The sequence below is a fragment of the Eptatretus burgeri genome, chromosome 12, assembly GCF_056783735.1.
Source record: "Eptatretus burgeri isolate ZD-2024b chromosome 12, Ebu_testis_v1, whole genome shotgun sequence".
NCBI lineage: Eukaryota > Metazoa > Chordata > Myxini > Myxiniformes > Myxinidae > Eptatretus > Eptatretus burgeri.
Window position 1 is genome coordinate 28,309,451 of NC_140972.1, and position 18,920 is coordinate 28,328,370.

The 18,920-nt window shown below is 40.4% G+C and overlaps 1 protein-coding gene across 1 annotated transcript; it reads left to right on the forward strand.

Moving 5' to 3' along the window:
* Positions 1-1,054: 1,054 nt before the first annotated feature.
* Positions 1,055-18,748, forward strand: LOC147015324 (arrestin domain-containing protein 3-like). The gene is made up of 8 exons (XM_085849971.1): positions 1,055-1,415; positions 7,115-7,190; positions 9,383-9,530; positions 10,668-10,767; positions 13,618-13,874; positions 14,023-14,218; positions 14,692-14,834; positions 18,000-18,748. The coding sequence occupies exons 1-8, from the start codon at positions 1,175-1,177 to the stop codon at positions 18,036-18,038; spliced, it is 1,200 nt and encodes a 399-aa protein (XP_085706097.1). The 5' UTR covers positions 1,055-1,174; the 3' UTR covers positions 18,039-18,748.
* The last annotated feature ends 172 nt before the right edge of the window (positions 18,749-18,920 follow it).

The following is an 18,920-nucleotide window of genomic DNA, read 5'->3' on the forward strand; positions in this document are numbered from 1 at the left end:
GGGAATCGAACAGGGCATTAGCAGAGATGAATTACCGCACATATGATACATCACTATGACGTCATATCATTTTTTAATGACGTCATTCCTATTTTTTGTTTCACAACCCAGAGTTTTCATCGGATCTTCGTGAAACTTGCCATGTATATGCAGAAAGCCCACGCGCAGGCAGTAACCATCTCCGATTTTGGAAATTCTTCCCAGAAAAAAAAGTTGACGTCATAATATCGCCGCTAATGGAAATCGCCGATACCATTATCTCCGAAACGAGGCAAGCTGTTTGAATTTTGTTTGCGGGAATCAAGCCGGGCATTAGCACAGATAATTTATCGTAAACCTGATACATCGCAATGACGTCATATTCGTTTGTATGACGTCATCATTAAGAGGACGAAGATCTCAGCTCATTTGAGCTTGTTAACGTCGTTTTCGTCAAGTTTCGTTCGAGTACAAACCGGACACGGACGGGCTTTGCATTTTCAGATACTTTCTAGTTTAATTATTTACTTATTTTAGCGGGGATAATCGTGGAGAAAGTTGTTGGGTTGTCGGTGAGGAATGAATAAAAAACTGACAGCACATTCGCCTTCTCACGTGACCCACAAACATCGCAATCACTACACACACACACACACATCATGTATAAATCACCCATCCATATCCATAAGCTCCCTCGCACTCCTCCAAAAATCCACGCATCTCTCCATCACTGATGATTCCATGTGTACCTGGTCGGCCGTTACCACTTTTAACTGACGGACCTCGTTCTGCCATATTAAAGGTTGTTTTTCTTCCCCTCATCCTTTATCAGGAGATTTGCTCTGTGGTTTTTTTTTTTTTTCACCTCAGCTGCCTTGAGGCAACAAGCTGTTTACAGGTAAAAAGCGCACCAGCTGTAGTCTGCCCACGTGCAAACAGGTAGTTTCCCTGAGTGCAACACGCGGAACCGTGTCGCCGATCCGCCAATAGGAGCTCGCTACGTCACCGAACGGCGTGCTCCTCACTTTGCGAGCACGGGCCGATCACGCCAAAAGCGCATGATCTGAGCTTGCTGGGCGGGGTTATTCCCCTCGAGTAACCAACGAGGGATGAAGCGGAGCGCGCACATCGGAGCGAGGCAGCAGCTCGTGGTGGAGGGTTCGAGCACGAGCACGTTTCCCAGCACGCCCCGGGCATGCCCTCGTTCGTGCCCAACGATCGGCTTCGCCTGCTGGACGTCGTGTTCGACGTGCAGGCGAACGGCTCGCGGCCCCTCTACAGCGATGGAGACCTGGTGTCGGGTCGAGTGGTGCTCAAAGCGAGTGGAGCGCTTCGATTGCGCGCGGTGCGGCTCACGGCTCGTGGAGCGGCGTGCGTCCGATGCACGGGAGGACAGGAACAGCGCTACCTTCATTTGGATACCTGCTTGCTGGGAGGTGAGTTCGGCGAATCTCTCCATTTACTGCTGCTGCCGTCGATAAGTGACAACCTATGGAAACCCCCCTCTTGACCTGCCGTTGTATTGATGTGCTGCTCCACACTCTCGGTGTCGTAAACGGAGAATTTTATTTGTTTGTTATGACAACTTGTGCTTGATATTCGGCACAGCCGTTCACATCAGTGACGGGGAAAGTCCAAGAGAAGGTTCCCTCGCATGGCAGAATGTCATATTCACGCCGCAGCTCCAATTCCAATGAGATTATTAATGTCTGTGCAATTTCAAGAATCTTTGGAAGAAAATGGCAAAATTAAAGGTTTTTTAAGGTGTGAAATCACGTACTAATTTGCATGAATCTTTGGAAGAAAATGGCAAAATTAAAGGTTTTTTAAGGTGTGAAATCGCATACTAATTTACATGAATCTTTGGAAGAAAATGGCAAAGCTTAAGGTGGTGAAATCACATACTCATTTACATATATGATATGTGCAGTTTCATGAATCTTTGGAAGAAAATGGCAAAATTAAAGGTTTTTTTTTTAAGGTGTGAAATCACATACTAATTTACATGAATATTTGGAAGAAAATGGCAAAATTAAAGGTTTTTTTTTTTTAAGGTGTGAAATCACATACTAATTTACATGAATCTTTGGAAGAAAATGGCAAAGCTTAAGGTTGTGAAATCGCACTCATTTACATATATGATATGTGCAGTTTCATGAATCTTTGGAAGAAAATGGCAAAATTAAAGGTTTTTTTAAGGTGTGAAATCACATACTAATTTACATGTAATGTGTGCATTTTCATGAATCTTTGGAAGAAAATGGCAAAATTAAAGGTTTTTTTAAGGTGTGAAATCACATACTAATTTACATGAATCTTTGGAAGAAAATGGCAAAATTAAAGGTTTTTTAAGGTGTGAAATCACATACTAATTTACATGAATCTTTGGAAGAAAATGGCAAAGCTTAAGGTGGTGAAATCACATACTCATTTACATATATGATATGTGCAGTTTCATGAATCTTTGGAAGAAAATGGCAAAATTAAAGGTTTTTTTTAAGGTGTGAAATCACATACTAATTTACATGTAATGTGTGCATTTTCATGAATCTTTGGAAGAAAATGGCAAAATTAAAGGTTTTTTTTAAGGTGTGAAATTACATACTAATTTACATGAATCTTTGGAAGAAAATTGCGAAGTTTAAGGTGTGAAATCTCATACTCATTTACATATATGTTATGTGCAGTTTCATGAATCTTTGGAAGAAAATGGCAAAATTAAAGGTTTTTAAGGTGTGAAATCGCATACTAATTTCCATATAATGTGTGCATTTTCATGAATCTTTGGAAGAAAATTGCAAAGTTCAAGGTGTGAAATCGCATACTCATTTACATATATGATATGTGCAGTTTCGTGAACCTTTGGAAAAAAAAATGGCAAAATTAGAGGTTTTTAAGGTGTGAAATCATGTACTAATTTACATGTAATGTGTGCATTTTCTTGAATCTTTGGAAGAATATTGCAAAGTTGTAGGTTAAGGTGTGAAATCGCATACTAATTTACATATATATATGATGTTGCGTGTGTGACAATTTTGAACAGTGATGTAGAAATGAAACCAAACTTTACAACAATTTTTTTTTTATTATATATGGACATGAATACTCTGCTATGCCCTTATTTTAATACACAAGGAAAAAAAATGTTCTTCATTAATTGTGTAAATTGAGGCCTGTTCTTAATTGGCGATGTCCCAGACATCAATTTTACATGGATTTTTTTTTTAGGATGACACAAAGCTCTAAAAAATTTAATGCCATTTTCAGAAGTTTTAATCCATCATGTATTGGTCATATCCTGTATTTCTAGCTTGGAATTTCAGTAGATCATTTGTTCACAAGTAGTTCTTTTTTAGTATTACGTACGGGACATTACTTGCAAAGTCTGTGGGAAAGACTACATTAACATCGCCAGAATGTGATCACTCTTTTGGCCATTTATGTATTGATTCTCATGAGACCTGTCCTCCACACATTGCCTAGTTTAAGGCACACTAAACTGTGGGATAATTTGATTTGTAAGGAGGGGTGTCTCCTTTTGAAGAAGATATGAGTTTTTGTTCATCATTACTTCAGACACCGAAGTTTCTAGTTTTTCTATGAAACATATGATGTATTTCCATTTTTACACAAAATGTAATACCTTCTTCTATTCCCTTGTGTAAATGCAAGTCTTCCAACGTATAACTACGTGGCCAGATTTGATATTTTCAGTCGAGTTGATGTTTACATCTACATTTCTATTGAACGTACAAAAGCCCTGATGTCTTGAGACAAATCAAAACAAAAATCTATATGAGCATTAAAAATGTTTTAATCAACAACCAACATATTACTCTCTGCAAATTATTTTATTTTCATTCCTTGTACACACACCAAAACAGATCTGTCCGACGTGTCCTGTCCGGGTTTAATCTTTTTATATTGTACATTTTTGTGTATATCCGCAATAAAGTTGTGCGTTTGATTTTCTTCATTAGTACTTGCAAACCATGTTTGATTATAATTTTGCATTTTAAAAACTTAACTCGATGACCCGTGCACCCGTTGGGTTCCCGTTGTGATAGCGGTTGATGGAAAAAAAAAATATAAAAATCGTGTAAAGAAAAGATAGCTCCAGCAAACTATACCACCGAGGTAGTTTGCATTGATCAAATACTCCCGAAGAGTACTTGACTGAATCGGGGATTTTTTTTTATTTTTTCTTGTTGTTGCCCGATTTGAACGAAACTTGATACTGCACACTGCAGGCGAATGGTAAGTAAGGTGGCCCTAAAAAATTTTGGCTATATTTCGGGAACATACAAGATGAAAGTTTTAGTAATATATAGATAATTAAAGAATCTTTTTGTTTCATATCCTCCAACATGAATTGCTGAGTTTCTACGTAGTAGTTAAATGTTGGATCTTTGTGTCAACATATTGTTACGGTTGTGGAAATTCGCATTACACAAAGGGCCCTTAGGTGAGATCTCCATAGGTACAAGTGTAGTTATCCCAAACCCGTTTTATAGAAGGAATTTATGTGATCCATCCGGGCTGCGCCGCTTTGAGTCGGCCATTTTTCTGTTCTACCTTTTATTTAAAACAAACGGCATCTCAACAACCACGCCATCCCCATCACAGCACCAACCACACTGCAACCACGCACCTCCATCTACGCTACCACATCTTCGCCACTACGTCCGCTTCCGAACGGCAAACAAAGTCGCCAAGGAGGGAACTGCGAGGATGCGCAGGTTTCCCTGCCTCTTTCTTCCGTTTGACTTCCCCGCGCTTTGGAGTGGAGGAGGGGCGATGCAGGTCAGATGTCATGTGAAGGAGGGTCTCATTTTGGGGTAATTCTCTGGCCCAGAGCCAAAAACTGACTCCCCTGGCCCCCGCACGGGCGGGGTGGAGGGAAAGCGTGAGGGAACGCCCTTTTCGGGAACCCTCTCGAAGGAAGATGGAGCCGAGAACGGGGCGAAGGGCGGAGCCCTGTGCTATAAAAGGCGGGCGCGCTTGCGCTTCCTCTTCCGCCTCTTCCTCTTAGTCTTGGCTGGTGGTCTGGTTGGTCTTCGGTTGGTTTTTGTGGAGAGTTGGTCTTCGGGAAGAGGTCCCGCACCTTGGCGAGCGGCCCTGTCACGAAGGCACGGACGGGAGACTCGGCAGCGCCAGTAGTGAGGTGGACCTGCGCGTCCGGACGGAGAGTGCCGGAGAGGGTTCGCCGGCCGCGAGAGAGGTCGGGGCCAGGCGCGACCACGCTGACGGTCACGGGAGAGGGACTCACCAGCCATAAAAGGGAAGTCGAGACTTCTTTCTTTTCCTTCCTTTGCTTTTTGTATAAATGACGGAGGCGCCTGTCCGACAAGTAGAACTGTTTAAGTGTTGCCGTGTGTACGTGTATTCGGTTGTAGCTCTGCATCGTTTCTTTTGTTTTAATTGCTTTATGTGCATTACTGTATGACTGTAAATGCGTGCCTTACATGCTTGTCTGTGTGTGCGTGTGAATAAAATGCTTGCTTGTTGAACTGTTCCCGCTCTGCTTCGTCTCCTTCCTTTTAATTGACTCCATCCTGCTTCACGTAAGGGGTTCATAGTGGGTGCAACATCCCGGTAATTAATCGGAACCGTCAAGGCCGACGATAACACCGCTCGGTTATCACTGTAGAACGGACCGCTTAAGCGGTTCGTGTCCGGAGTCGGCCTGTGGCGTGGTGCGATCGCCCGGTCGACCATCCGCGCAGGTACTTAGGTATTTCAAATTTGGCGAGCAACCCTATCCTGCGCGGGTGGGTAATTGGCACGGTCGTGGTGGGGTTAAACCCCCACCCGTGACTAGCTCCCGGCATTGTTCCGAGAGGGTCACGACTGAATTGTCCGACCGGTGGGCGACGTGCCGTGATTCGAGTTGCGTGTCCGTCCGCACGCCGGCGGGCGCGAATTCGCAACAATGTGTTCAAGCCTGTTGATTGTGTTATGAAGGTCAATTTACACCAACAATGTGTATATCTCATTTAAAGCAGATGGATAATTTTGTCCCATACATAACGAGTCCTTCGTTAACACTCATTAATCTTTTAACTACTGTATTTTTTTTTTTTTTCTTTTTCTGAAAGAATTTGTGATGAGTTGCACAAGTGTTTCAACTCCACTGAAAATTCTGGGAATGATAAAATACTTTTAGAAAACTTTGAACTTGAACAGATTTCTTTGAAAAATCGTGTTTCTTGTGGTCCCATACGAAACGCACCGTGTTTTCTTTAATGAGATATAAATTCTTGTGGGTATTCTCCTTGCAAATGCCCATCATTGTAAAAAAAAAAAAAAAAAAAAAAAAATAAATCTATGATTATCTGAATTGCTTTTCAGAGGGTTAAACTTTCTGAATGTCCCTTTCGTCATGTGTTTCTTGGGCATGCCTGTGAGAATGAATTTATAACTCAAACTGCTGCCAAAACAACAAACCACCCTTGATTACAAGCCATGTGAACTGGTGGTAAGGGATCTCCAAGGAGACAGGACTCAGCTCGGTTTTGATTTGCGCAGAATGCCGGCGATAACTTCCCGACCGCTAAAATCACCGTGGTGTATTTAATGTCCACCAACACCAAGCAGTGCTGATGGTGACAGATGAGCTGTCCACCTTAATGTCTTTCCAAAAGATGCTGCACACCTTGATGGCTGGATTCTCATATAAATCATGAGCACCATGGTTGGTTTATAGCTGGGTTCATACCGAGACGGAATGGCTTGTGTCTACTTTGCCACTTTATTTAATTTTTCATTATTTTTACCCAGGAGGGGGATTTGGGGCTAAACTGATGGTTTTAACCTTGGAGATAGTCTATCAGCTCACTTATTACCAAGGCAAGTCACCATCCCACACCACTCACGATGTGCACATGATGCATAGATGGTTTGCAGATGAATTGAAGTGGTGACTTTCAGTTATGTAATTTTAACTTGATTCAAGAACTGGCCACAGACCTGTCTGTATAGCTACTCACCAATACTAGAGACCTGTGACTCATGAATTGGAGCCATTTGATATCACTGGTTCCATGAAAAATCCTATTTGTTGCTCTAAGCAAATGATGTGTCAAGAAGTCATTTGTCCATTTTAAAATGTATTGTATAATTATTTTTTCCGCAGGTTCAGAAGAAGCACCTCTGGAGACGCTTGTTATGGGTCATCATGAGTTACCTTTTTGCTTTGAGCTTCCAGAGGGGTGAGTGGTGACCAGCTCTACCACTCAACCCCTTAACCAGTTATTGTTACCACTGCTGCTCTTCCTCCTGATTTATCTTCCATGACTTCTTCTTCCCCAGTCTTTTTCTATTTCTCCCTTTATAAGCTTGGTGTTTGCTTAAGATTTTAGGTTCTTGAGTTCATGACGTTTAATCAACACCAGGTGGGTGAACTCAGCCATGTCATTGAGGTCAGAAAAATGAGCACCAGCTTGCTGGTAACAGGGCACTGCATCAGCGGCACAGCCGTGCCCCCAGAAAATGATGCACAGGCTGCATAGGAATATTTAAATCAATAAATACTCCTTTATATGTAGTTCTTTTTGCGGAGTGACAGTACTTACTATAATGTTGGTAGTGTGATCAACCTTGAGTTGTTTATTATTATTATTATTTTATTTCACTCCCCCCCCCCCTCATCTGCTTGGTGACTAATGGCTTGTTTGCACTGCCAAAGTATTGCATTCCAAGGTTAATTGTCTGTATCCTCTGAATGCCTGACTTGTGATCCTTGGAGCCCAGATACTCAATTTCTGTATGCTTCGTGTGTTTGCTCCCTGCGTAGTCACACCCTTGTTTCACATAAGAGTACAGTAATGTCTAAAAACTCCTTGGTCCTGCACATCATTGTTTGTCTGCGGGCGAGCGTCAGTTCTTTCAGGGGTGTGGTGGTACTGTTGATGTGCTCCCTGTAAGTGAGCAATAATTTGTATTTTGGTCAAGGTGCCAGCAGAAGCTCACTTTTTGTGAACGACACCATGGTATCTTTAATACACACCAACTAGCACTGACAGATGGGACACCCAGTTCAACGTCCATCCGAAGAACTGCACACACACATTGATGAATTGCCCTACATACAAAACATCAGGATGCCAGTTTATAGTCAGGTCAAGGTTCAAACCCAAGCTAGGCAGCTTAGAGGTGAGTGTATATACCCAGGGGTGCCAAGAGAGGTGTGAGCAGGCCGGGTTACAACCCCGGGGCCCGGACCTAATAGGGGCCTGTAATTATTCCTTCAATTTTATTTTCGTTTCATCTTATGATTGTTTGTGATTACAAAACATGGGGGGGGGGTAACTTTGTCTCCCTCCAAGCCACTTCGGGTGATTTTTTTTTTTTCTTTTTTGTCCTGGACAGTGACACCCTTCATAAAATAGACTGTGGGAACAATTTACATCATCACAATGACGTAAATGAATACAGGAGTAATATACCTTTAGGCCATCCTGCAAGCTCCTGCATGAGCCTTGGATCACTATTGGATTGAAAATTTATTTTTAAAGGCATGTAGTTGGTTTGATTGGCTCAGAACTGACTTGTTTCTCCTTCCTCGCGGGTGACAGGCGAGCCCGCATGTATGCCTCATGAGCCATTTGAGGCCTATTCCCAGGATGACATTGGGTTTTCACATAGTTCCAGCTTGTTTTTGGAGCCACCCTGTTTTGTTTTGTAGCCCTTGATTTCCTGGTCATAAATTTCGTCGTTTGAATTTTATCCCAACAGTGTTTCAGGGAACTTTTGAAATCAGCTGCACTACAATGTGATTGAGAACATTTTCATCCCTTGAGCTTTCCTTGTATTTTCTGTAAAATCTCTGCTCATGGAGACCAATTGAAGCCATTTTAGCCCACATATTTGCTTCTGCTCAGTGCCACAAACTGTTTATTCTCAAAAGAGCACCAAGACTGGGCCATTACTACATCTGCAGTTTTGAATGTCCTCTGTTGCAGAAGGCTTGGGCTTGTTAGAGGGCTGGGAAGATCATGATGTCGTGGGACCAACAAAGCATTTCACTTGCTGAAGGTAGTTCCATGTTGAGTTTTGATGGGAGAAGGGTGCCCTTAAATTGTTCTCGCCCAGAAATGGTCTCCCAGTTCAGGATACCAGCAGTAGTATTTTCCGAGGGGGCATACAATTGAAGATGTTTGGGATTTTTTTTTTTATTCCCATCCCCCAGGTTAAAGTGCTCACCTATTGCTTGTAGACCATCAGTATGAGTTAGTCATTCAAATTGAATTTGAGATTGTTGTCTGTTTGTACTTTTAAGACTGACTGAATATGGTTTGCAGGTAAATGAAGGAAGCAGTGCTATTCAAAAACAAATAAAAACACTCAAAGTTGATGGTATAGGCCCATGTTCATTTTCTCTCTGCTTTCATCTCACTTTCAGGATTCTTGCTTCATCTTTTCGAGGTCGATATGGCGATATCAGTTACTATGTGCATGTTGAGCTGCAGTGCCAAGGACGTCGCACGTACCGTGTGCAACGGCAATTTTTTGTTGTGCAGCATGTAGATTTGAGCACACCTGGATTGCAGGTTAGTATTTCATTGTGATAAGTAAAATGATGTTGGGGTGTTTTGAGTGTTGGACGACCTGGGTAGAAATGTAGGCAAGGTATTGATACTCGTGTGTGCAAAAATTATGCCAATTTTCAGATTATTTTTCCTCAAGGTTGGGCTCTCAAAATCAATGCAAACCCAACTAAGTCTTAGTGGGGGGTGTGCTGCACCTGGCGGAGGCATTTCGAAGTACATTTCCACATAGGTTTCCTGATTTGGAAATTGGGAAAGGAGGTCGACGAGACTTTGCTGATCATTGAGATCTGAAATTAAATTGATTATAGCATGGTTGAGCAGATTTGGACCAATGAGGGAATGTTGTATGTAAGGCTCAATGCTCGGTTTCCAGGGACAACGAAAATTTAGCATCGGGCAACCAAACTAATGACTGTTTCCCGGGTCGGGCAAGTTCATTATTGTGCCTTGAACATTCATAATGACCGTGATGTACAATCTGACCTCCTGAATTGATAATAAAAGCTAACTAGTGTGGTTGTTGCGCATGATCTTGTGTGCTCGTGCTTGCCAAGGTAATCTGGAAGATGCACTGTTTGTCTTAATTGTGTATATCCACCGGTCACATTCGCGTCCATGTGCCTTTGAAGATGCTCGAGTCTTCGATTATGAATGACCCTTCGATAAACTGTGTATTCGACCTGAACGAATGTGTGCTTTGCTCGACACTTGTGTGGTCACCTGCACACCAATACAAGTTGTGATTGCTGAGTAGAATACTCATTGTTTGAAAGTAATTGTGCCAATTGACAAGAATTGTTGTGATGTTAGTTTAAATCTATGTATGACCCAATTATTTTCAAGTTTGTGTGGAGCAATTGCATGTGATTCCAATCAGGTTGGTAAGGTCCACTTAGAGAATAAACTTATCTTTTTTTTTTCTTTTTGTTTTAACTGTCACAACTTGAAATGGAAAGCAATTTCAGTATTGGGCTGTTTGTTGACCATCATGCAATTTTGATCGGACCTTCACCTGAATTTGATGTTCAATTATTTGTGATTTTGTATTTTTTTTTTTTGTTATTCATAAAAAGCGGTTATATTTGATACTGAGTTAAAAAAAAAATTTTTAATGGAAGTTAATTTTTTTTTTTTCAGTCATCAGTGGCAGCTACTGGTGAGAAGACTGTGGGCATCTGGAAAATGTCTGGACCTGTTTCTCTAAGTGCGAAGATCAACCGAAGAGGATATTGTCCTGGTACGTGGCGTTTTGTGGTTGAACTCCTAAAAAGTGTCGTTTTCCTTTTTTTGTCCTTTATTGATTTATTGCCAACTAAAGGTAAACAAATTTTAATTTGAGGCAAGTTAAGATGTGGTGGGATTTCCTTCAGGCAATGGACATGTTAATATGTTCGAGTGTTATTGAAATGGCCACATATGTATGCTGTGCAGTAATTGTGGATTGGTACCGAATGTCGTACCAATTTACGGATGCTGTATTTTCCACATGTGAAAATGCTATGAAATAAAAGATGGGAGGAAACCTTTTGGGTTAGAACTGCACTCGGTCGAGTGCATACCTCTCCGAGGCTGAACAGTTTACATTTTGTCAAATCTGAATCTGGTCCATAACCAAAATCTCATTGGCCCTGTTTTTTTCACTTATCCAACTCATCCACCAAGTTTTGTCATAACTCGCCCACAACTGTTTGAGATGTCTTCTTATACATGTATGTCGTTTTTGGCCCCATCTCTTAATGGTGAAGAATCACTTTGAAAATAATAAAAATAAATTCTCGTATCTGAATCCAGATTGTCACCAAAATTGATTCAATTGGTCCTTGTCACACCCAACCTTTCCACCAAGTTTTTTTTTTTTTTTTTTTTTTTTTTTTTGTCAGAATCCATCCACAAGTTTTTGAGATATCCTACTCGGACAGGGGTGAAAACATAACCTCTGTCCACCTTCAGTGACTGAGGTAAAAATTCCTCTCCAGCAACATGACTCATTAAAACAAATGTACCTCTCTCCTTTGAGCTTTCACATATACACATCCTGGAAATACCACATCCTGCCACCTCAACCCTTCCTGAAAATATTTTGTGGGCAGTTGAATTGCTGTATATACCTGAGGACTGTTAGAAATGGTAGAATTTTAAAAGAGATCTGAGCACTATTTGGCTATATGGTTTTGTACCAGAAAACCAGGGCAAGCTGGAGTTGAGATGCAATTTTTGACCTCATGCCCGGGAGAGCATAATACCACATGATATACCGCATGTTTTTACAAAATTTGTAAGAACAATGTGAGCTTTGTTCATTGAAATTAAAAAAAAATTATGTTGCATGACAAGTGTAGATGAGGCTCGAGTTGAGGTGACTTTTCCGCACTGCAGTTTTCACTTCTCCTTTCTTTTATTATTATTATTTTTTTCCTTGTGCATTTGTGAAACTGGTGAGAAGTCCACTCTTACAACTTAATTTGGAGTTCAGTAGTGTCTTTTCTTTCTTTCTTTTTTTTTTCTCCCCCTTCCCAATGGTATGCTCCTGAGAATGCAAGACGAAGGACTTACCACTTGTTGACTCTATTCAAATTCTACATTCACTGCCCCCATCCCAATATAATTTGGTTGTGTTTGTCCATGTAGTTCAATATTAAAGGGGAACCCGAAGGTTCAGACCACCTCAATGCTAATCTATGCCTTAATACCCTATAAAATGGATACGACGTCTTTTTCTGATTTGCCGTGTCCATCCATACTGGTGCCATGTTTCTGCTGGAGTAATATAACCGATTTATCAATAAACACAAAATCCCTTACAAACCATCAATCTAATGTAAAAACAAAACCTACCAATCTGTAGTCAGCGTGTGACCGGCGTTTTCATCTTCACTGACACTTTGATGGTCGCCATCTTCATCTGAATCGCTCTCATTCGGCTCAAAACGATACTGCTCCATAATTCCCCCGAAAGCGCTTCCATCACTATTTGTCTGCAGTAGTTTATGTAAAATCCTACTGATCAGCTTAAACATGCCGAGAACCTTCAGTTGCTAATGACTGTGGAATCGGTATCAGAATCCGAGCTCAAAATGCACTATTTCTCTATGTAAATTGCTGTTTGGATCAAGATGGGCTTCAAGGTGCGACGTCACTGGCAAAAATCGAAAAATCAATGCTCAACGGCGTTTTTCAGCACTTTGTGAATGGCAAAAATATTTTTTAATTTTCCGACCCCTCTACAAGGTCGACTGTGATTAATGGTTTTCAGGAAGAAAAAATTGTTTGGGCTCTCCTTTGAGGAAGAGAAGTAAAATGATTGTGAGGGAGCAATTCAGCCAACTCTTGTTTACCACTTGACATCATTCCATAAGAGGTGTAAATGCCGTCGGGACTGAACACAATTGCAATCATGTTGCATTGCTGCATTCTGCAATGACGTCACCTTGTGAGTCAAGTGTTTTTGAGTTGGAAAAATATCACTCAGAGAAATGTTTTTGTTTTTTTTCTGACAAAGTGGAATAAAGAAATCCCCATTATTTAAAGAAACTGGGATTAAGGTCAAAATATTTAATTTTGAGCTTTATCTGCAGCCGTTCTTCCAAGAACATCACTTTGTCACATGTGCCACTCACCACTAGGTACGAGTGCATCTACATGCCACCCGCAGCAATTGGCAATCTCCAATTGGTGTTCTGTTGACTTGCTACAGATAATTAATCGATAACCTCCTTCCTTTGTTTTGTCAAGTTCCATTATTTTGTCACAGCATGTTCTGCACTCGAGATGTACCATTTCCTTTGATCTTTTGATTCTCGATTTTATCACAGGTGATGCTGTCACCTTTCTCTTACACACTCTGGCTTCTAATTTTATTGAAATATGAAAAGAATCTTAAATTTGTCAGTTTCTTGATTTATTCCTATATTTTAAGTAAGCTGTGTTCTAATATTGCGTAGTATTATTTTAATATAATTTAAGTACAAGTTGCATTCCTTTTATTTTTTGGGTCATCCAAGATGTACAGAGCTCTTTGTATAATCATGCATTTATCTCACCTGATGAATTACCCTTTTTTCTTTTCTTTTTTTTTTTTTTTTAATAGGAGAGATGTTACGCATCCATGCAGAAGTCGAAAACTGTTCCTCACGTCTCGTCGTACCTCAAACTTCCCTGTGCCAGAAACAGACGTTCCTGGCACATGGTCGCACACTCACGTACACGCATGCCGTTGCTGCAGTGCGTGGAGAGTCTATACCATCAGGAAAAAGGGAGTACTGGGATGGGCAGCCATTGCCAATCCCCAATGTCACACCATCTGTGCTTGACTGCAACATCATCCGTGTTGAGTACTTTCTGAAGGTGATTAAATCGCAGCACATCATCGTTTGATTTAGATTTCTATTGTTTTCTCAGATAGGGATAGCCTTTTATAGTACATGCAATAGTGCTGTTTGTGTGATCCTCATGCTGTCTACTTGATGATGAAGGTATGCGTTACCCTTTACAGGTGTCGGTGAATATCCCTGGCTCTACCAAGTTGAGTGTAAAGCTGCCACTGGTACTGGGAACAATTCCATCACAACCCTGCAGGAGTCGCACCTCCAGCTTCACCAGCCAGAGTAGCATACCTCTCTTACACCCTTTGTGGACCACTATAAACCTTGCTCTACACCTGCGGAGCCTTTTGCCTGAGCCATTAGAAGGTATGCTATCTAAAGTTGCATGGATGCATTATAAACTAGAAAGCTTTTCACAATGCAAAGGCTGTCTGCATCCGCTTTGTACTTGAACTAAATTTTGCGAAAACAGCCAAAAGCAAATTGTACATTTTATCAATTTATGTTCTCCTTATTCACATCATAAAGGTTAGTTGAAAAATTTATGGCAATATAGTCATGACCTTAACATCCACATCCACACACCATTGCAAAACATCTCCAGTGTGAGAGATGGGCTAGTTGTACTATTATCGATTACTGTGCTCTGAAAAGCTGATTTGCTCAACAAGGCGGCTTGTTTTCATGTTGCACCTGCACTATTTTTGAATTTTCACAGGCATCCATTTCACATTTCTGAATGACGTTTCATACCTATTTGGAACAAGTGCTGGAATGCATAATTTATTGCCTTCTTCGAGACACTGCATTATGAATGAATGAGCAATTTTTCCTCGCAGAACCTCCGTCATATAGTGAGGTCGTGACTGAGGAGCAAAGAAGGTTGTACCTTCATGGAGTGGAGTTGCAAGAAGATGCCAACATTCCTTGCCTGTCTTGCCCACAGGAGTTTCTCCTGCAGCCGCCTCCTCTCTATTCCGAAGTACGTTGCGCACAAGTCCCTTTGCCTTTGCCCGTTTGTCATATTGCATGATTAACAAGGGTGTTTTGTGCACAGGTAATTTTAGATTGTGCTTTTGCAATGTATTAGTTTTTTTTTTTTTTGAACTTGACCCTTGATTGAAGATAAATTTATGGCACACAAAGATGGCATTTTTATCTTGCCAAAACGAAGTTTTTTGCAAGATATGTTAGTCAGCTTGTATTTTTTTGTTTGTTTGTTTGTCATCACGTATAAAAAAATTCTGCAGAGCACAGTTATCATTGGAAATCTTTGTAACTTCGCATATCAGAGGCATATAGAGGTCCCTTTCAGTGCACAAAATTTTTGAAGGTCAAGGTCACTTTGTCGCAAATCAGGGGAGTCGACGAAACCCTTATTTTTTGAGTAATTTTGATCGGATCGTCTTCAAACTTCAGGGGAATATAGTTCATGGTCTGGCGCTCAGCTGATTAATTTTTGGTGGCGATTGGCCTTGACCTTCATGGTTAGCACCTGAGGTCAAACATATTTGACCCCAAGGTCAAATTTTCAAGTTTTAGGAACCATATCGTATAGTACCTCAAATTGAACACCTCTGAGTGCTTTCTAGATATGTCAAGCTTGAGACATTGTGACGTTATGAGGCAAACGCATATTTTTCATGGTTACTCTGTAGAACGATTCTCATCGGAATCTCTCGTAGGCAGATATTCCTCAAGGAGTCGCTCCTGGTGGATAGCAGCTCTGTTCACCTTAGTGTGACCTTAAAGAAGTCACACGTGGTCACCTTTTGGCAAGATACGGGTCTTTATTTTTCTTTTTTTCTTTTTTTTTAACGTGGTGGTTCATCAACTTTCGTGAACAGATTTAACAGTGAATAATCAATAAAATCATAACGTATTTCCTCATTCTATGGCCAGATAACATAATAAATAATTGTTATATGAGGCAAAGTACAAAAACTGGATTGCCACATTGCTCTTTTTGGAGAAGTGGCAATAATTTGTAATTTGTTCAGGGTGTGGGCTACGGCTCCCCGAGTCTTCCAAATATGCTGTGGAATGTTTAGCATCCCCTGGCTAATGCTCGCAGACAGTTACCCACTTGATGTCCATCAGGTGGATGGCACATTTTAAGATGCAACATTACCTAAGAAGCACCAATCTGACTTCATATTGTGGGTGGCGAGTCGAACCCAGACAAGATAGCTCAAAGGTATGTGTGCTCACTACCTCTGACGACCTGATTCGTGTGGCCAGGCAGTCTGCCAAGTGCAGTTGCACAAATTTCAAAACGTGTTATACCAAATTTTCTGTTTTATCGTAACTAATCAGTCACAATGACTTTGCAGCTAATCGGATGCAAAGTGCATTTTGCTGCAGTAATATGTTTTGTGTTTTTTTTTTTGAATAACGATTTGTGGACCATACACGAAAGTGAAATTTTACCAAAAACATATTGTTGCTTCGGGAAGAATTTTAACATAAAATTTTGAATGACATCTTGGAATGTGAATTAGTATTAAGTCTAAATCTTGATGATGTAACCTCAATGTTTACATCTCAACACAGCAGTCATAGGGTGAGTAAGATGTACTGCTACTCTGCCGAGTTGTTTTCAGAGCTTATTTTTCTTTTCTTGTCACTGATTGATTTTGGCTGCGAAGGAAGGCTTGAATATAAGCACACTTGTGCTGTTTAACCTGGTTTTGAATCTCAATCCCGATTTTAATGCCACCCTGGTGTTTCACATGCGCAGTCACGCATCAACGTGTGCTGTGCTGTTCCTCGGATGGCCATAAACTGGGCATTGTCTGCCGGCATTAGTTTGTGGATGTCTTTTTGGTAAGAGCAGGCAAGTTATTGCTGGCACCATGAACAAACTGCAAATTCCTGCCTCAGGTGCGGGTAGCAAATGGTCTGGTCTTCTTGGACATCCCTTGATACCAGGTTGATTTCTCAGTATGTGGTTGTCTGGATAGCAGCTCTTGTAGTTTAAATTAATTTTTATGCAGTTGGTTCGCATGTTACATGAACGGCTGGTGTACCGTGATTGATTATTTTAAAGATTTGCTTACCCCAAGTGAACTACATATTTTGTGCACAAAACTTTGCGAATGCATGAAAATTGTATGTTGAAACATTCACGCAACATTGAATATTACATACGACTGATACCATGAATGAGTGATTTGTTTTCAAGAAGATGGCAACAAGAATAATGAGAGCAAAACAGCAAATGCAACAAATGTGCCTCTTCATCCGTTGTGTTAGACTTCAAACAATTTCCTGCCAATTCCACTCCCAACTCCCCAACGTCACCATGCCTTCATCCTCTCCTCGCATCATGTGTGAATGTATAAGTAATTACCAAATTATTTAATTGGACAATTAATCAGATTTGGGAATTTACGTTCAGTTGATGATCAGAGAAGGATACTTAATTTTTTTATGGGATGGCAAAATGAAAACTCACCTTGTCTTTTGGGAGTGCATTCTTTAAAAAAAAAAAAAATTATTATTATTATTAATAATAATTTGTTTTCCTGTTGAGCATTTCACTTCTTTGATCCATCACATGAATTTCAATTCCCAACAGCCTCAAATTATACAGGATTATGTAATTGCAACCGACATAGAAATGGTTGGCATACCCAGATTTAACTCGCAAGCATACTCATAGATAATTAGGAGTGGATGTTTGGAATTAACTTGTCTGGAAAATTTCATAAAAACAATTTGAATTATCTCTTGGTTAGAGGGTAAACGAATGCATTGGTCTTATCTGAAAAATGGAGCTATTCATGCTTCTCATCTTCCCACCCTGTCACCAAGGGATTAATAAAATGTAATTAAAATCGACAATAATAGAGTATTTGGATTGAATTGCTTTGGATTTTTCCTGAAGAATTTCTTATTGTATATACTGTGTAGTTTCTGCAAAAGGAATATTAACATTTGTGTTTGAAGAGCAAGTGTTCGGAAGGCAATGTAGTTGGTTACCTGTGCTGCAAGTTGCAGCCTTGTGTAAATCATATTTGTCACTGGCACCTTGAACTTTATTGAAAGACTGATGAATGGTTTGTCCGTGTTCTAAAATAGACTGTTCAGCGCATGGCTTGGTGAAGTGTGCCCCATTGACTGTCAACCTTTTTTCCACTGGCAGGTTAATCTGAACCCTGGGACACCTGTTTCGAACATCTAATGATGCTCATTCTGACAGAAGATGTTTGGAAAACCCATCACAGCGTTTGGGGATCATGTTAAAAGGATTGTTCAGTGGCCGGTTGAGTATGTGAACTTCAGTGCACAAAAACGTGTTGAGGAGGACAATGCTTGAGAACTCATTGCATACCTGATTTAAAGTAGTTGCAAGGCATTCCAAGGACAGTCATTACTTGCATTGACCTCAGATTTTTGCTTCTGCCCAGTGGCGTACCAAGTGGGAATCATTCCTGTTGAGGCTCCGATTTAAGATTATTCGGATTTGTGTTGTCAATGCCAAAGACTTTCTGAATTACAATATTTAAGTGGTGAAAGGAGATATTGGTACATAAAATTACTGCACTGTGAAATCACGTTTTATTTTTATATTTTATTATTTTCTCGGTGATTCCATCATAAAGGCACAAATTGAGGAAGAGCTAAATGTTAAAGATTGGCAACATTACTAGTGAGTTTTGCTTCAAAATGTCCATTGAGCATTTGATACCAATTTTTAATTGTTTATACTCAGGAAAATCTCAAATGGCTTGTACAAGTAATTCCAGGTGAATGTACAGTTCATTGTTCCTTCAATGTCATCAAGTTGTTGTTTTTTTTTTAAAAAAATGACATCTGTTTGTTATTTGTTTTTCTTATTTCTAAATACAGAATTTGTATTTTATTTCAGTCATTAAAAGCTTTCATATGGTTGTCATTTCCCATTTTCTCATGTTGACATGAAAGGCTGAGTTTCACAGTTTGTGTTCATGATTACAACAAACTCGAATGAACATATGGATGTGCAAAAGGAAGTGTCTGCATAGTTACACATCAGATTTTGGTGAGCATGCAGATATGAGTTCATAGAACACTTAACCCTATG

Bases quoted from the DNA above. Each gene is read 5' to 3' on its own strand.
- LOC147015324 (XM_085849971.1), top strand. From the start codon at position 1,175: ATGCCCTCGTTCGTGCCCAACGATCGGCTTCGCCTGCTGGACGTCGTG. The intron at 1,416-7,114 runs GTGAGTTCGGCG...TTTTTTCCGCAG, and splicing joins GGATACCTGCTTGCTGGGAG to GTTCAGAAGAAGCACCTCTG. The intron at 10,768-13,617 runs GTACGTGGCGTT...TTTTTTTAATAG, and splicing joins CCGAAGAGGATATTGTCCTG to GAGAGATGTTACGCATCCAT.